The 2,185-nt window shown below is 53.3% G+C and overlaps 1 protein-coding gene across 1 annotated transcript in view; it reads right to left on the bottom strand.

The window, feature by feature from the left end:
• The window catches only part of Arid2 (AT rich interactive domain 2 (ARID, RFX-like)), a 160,420-nt gene extending 158,285 nt beyond the window's left edge, over positions 1-2,135 (bottom strand). The window contains exon 1 of the mRNA XM_013018715.1: positions 1,969-2,135. Within this exon, the coding sequence (XP_012874169.1) occupies positions 1,969-2,135 (167 nt within the window). The remainder of the gene's footprint in view (positions 1-1,968) is intronic.
• Between the last annotated feature and the right edge of the window lie 50 nt (positions 2,136-2,185).

Here is a 2,185-nt window from a genome sequence, read left to right on the forward strand (position 1 = left end):
GCCGCTGCCGCCGCCACGGCCCGACGCAAGCCAGCGCCACACAGCGACCCCCGAGGGCCGGCCGCGGTACTGCACCTGACTCCACACCGCCGCGGCAGCTCCTCGCGGGGAACAATAGACTCGGCTCGCCGGGCTTAGGGTTCATCTGCAATGTGCCGCACATTTCACACGCACACAAAGCCGGCGGAGAGGGGAGGGGGGAGGCGAGGGAGCGCGGGGAAACGGCCACTACCGGTTGTTCCGGGGTTAGGGGTAGAGGCGATGTTCGTATCCTCGGCTCGGCTGTGGAGAGGAGCCGCTTTCCACACACACACACACAGCCCCCGCCCCGGTGGCTCCCGCCGGCCGGTTGTCGTGGCCCTCGGCAGGGAAGGGAACCTCTGAGGAGGTGGCTCTTCCACACTGCAGATCGGAAAATAAAGTCGTTTTGTCCCTTTTTGGAAATTGAGTGGTTGGTTTGGGGGGGGGGGGAGGGTTGAGGCCTGAAGGAAGTCAGCTTTTCTGAGCTTCGTGCTAGTATTTTGGAGGCACGAGGAGCACCTTTGCCCCATGAATTACCCATCAACCAACTTCAACAAACTATACATGAAATCGTGTGTGAACTGCCGGCCCTAGTTCTGTGGACATTTCTACAAAGAGTAAGAGCTCGATTCAGCTAGCGATGGGTTGGCTCCCTGCCTCAAGCCAGAATATTCTCAGACCCAAGTTAGGCAAAGAGGAATTCAACTGGCTGGGGGGGATGGGGTAGGGGTGGGGGGAACAATCGGTGGAACTTGGACAATCACCATGAACATATCTGTATCTATAATATATGAACTATGGACACCTGGACAGGTATTGGACAATCACCATGAACATATCTATCTATAATATATAAACTGTGGACACCTGGACAGGTATTGGACAATCACCATGAACATATCTGTAAATATATGAACTATGGACACCTGGACAGGTATTGGACAATTACCATGAACAGATCTATATGTAATATATAAACTATGGACACCTGGACAGGTATTGGACGATCACCATGAACATATCTATATGTAATATATAAACTACGGACACCTGGACAGGTATTGGACCATCACCATGAACATATCTGTATCTATAATATATGAACTATGGACACCTGGACAGGTATTGGACCATCACCATGAACAGATCTATATGTAATATATGAACTACGGACACCTGGACAGGTATTGGACCATCACCATGAACATCTGTATCTATAATATATGAACTACGGACACCTGGACAGGTATTGGACCATCACCATGAACATATCTGTATCTATAATATATGAACTATGGACACCTGGACAGGTATTTGCGACAAATATCAAAATGGGGGGGGTCATTTTTCAGGGTAGGAAATGCGATAGTCCTTTAGAATATTTGTGAAGGTTAAAAAAAAAAAGGAGGAGGGGGGACTGGAAAGAGCTTAGCATCTAAGTTTGCCCGGACCTGAGGAGGTGGAGCGGGTGCCTGGCTACACAGATGTCCTGACATGTCACCAAGCTTCCTAGTCAGTCGGAGTGTGTGTGTGTGATTATTCCCATTTTAGAGACGGCCACCGAGAGCAAAATCACTATCCCCAAGGTCACTGGGCAGCTAAAGGTCAGGAGGGATCCTTTCCGATCGTCCCCCTCCCCCCCCCCACGGGACCACGTGTTTGGCGGTGGTTACAATTATGTAATGGAGCCCTACACGCCTGGACGGCTCACGCGAAGAAACGGCTTTTATTTCCCAAGTAAAGTTTGTGTCTTTTATAAAAAAAAAAAAAAATGGGGTCAGAATAAGGTGTGGCTAGGAAATTCCTAACACCCGAGAACCAGTGAGTTGTCTCGGAAGCCGAGGAGGGGCGGAGACCCTGCCCGGAGAAGGAGGAGGAGAAGCAGCCCCGGGCCGCGGAGCCGGACTCGAGCCGGGGAGGGGATGCGGGGGGGGGGGGGGAGGAGACCCGGTCAGCGGCGGCGCCCGCTGCCTCGCTCCGTCGTCTTTAGGGATCGTGGAGATGTGGACAGCCGTGCCACCCGGCCGGGACTGTGGCGGATTCCCTGCACGCCGCACTTGCGCACGGCCCCTTACGTAACCGCCAGCGCCGGGGATTCCCCAGAGGGGGGTCATTCTATTCAACCATTACACGCCTCACCCCGGGCTCCCGCCGCCGCGCCGCC

Source organism: Dipodomys ordii, unplaced genomic scaffold (genome assembly GCF_000151885.1).
Source record: "Dipodomys ordii isolate 6190 unplaced genomic scaffold, Dord_2.0 Scaffold42, whole genome shotgun sequence".
NCBI classification, from domain to species: Eukaryota; Metazoa; Chordata; class Mammalia; order Rodentia; family Heteromyidae; genus Dipodomys; species Dipodomys ordii.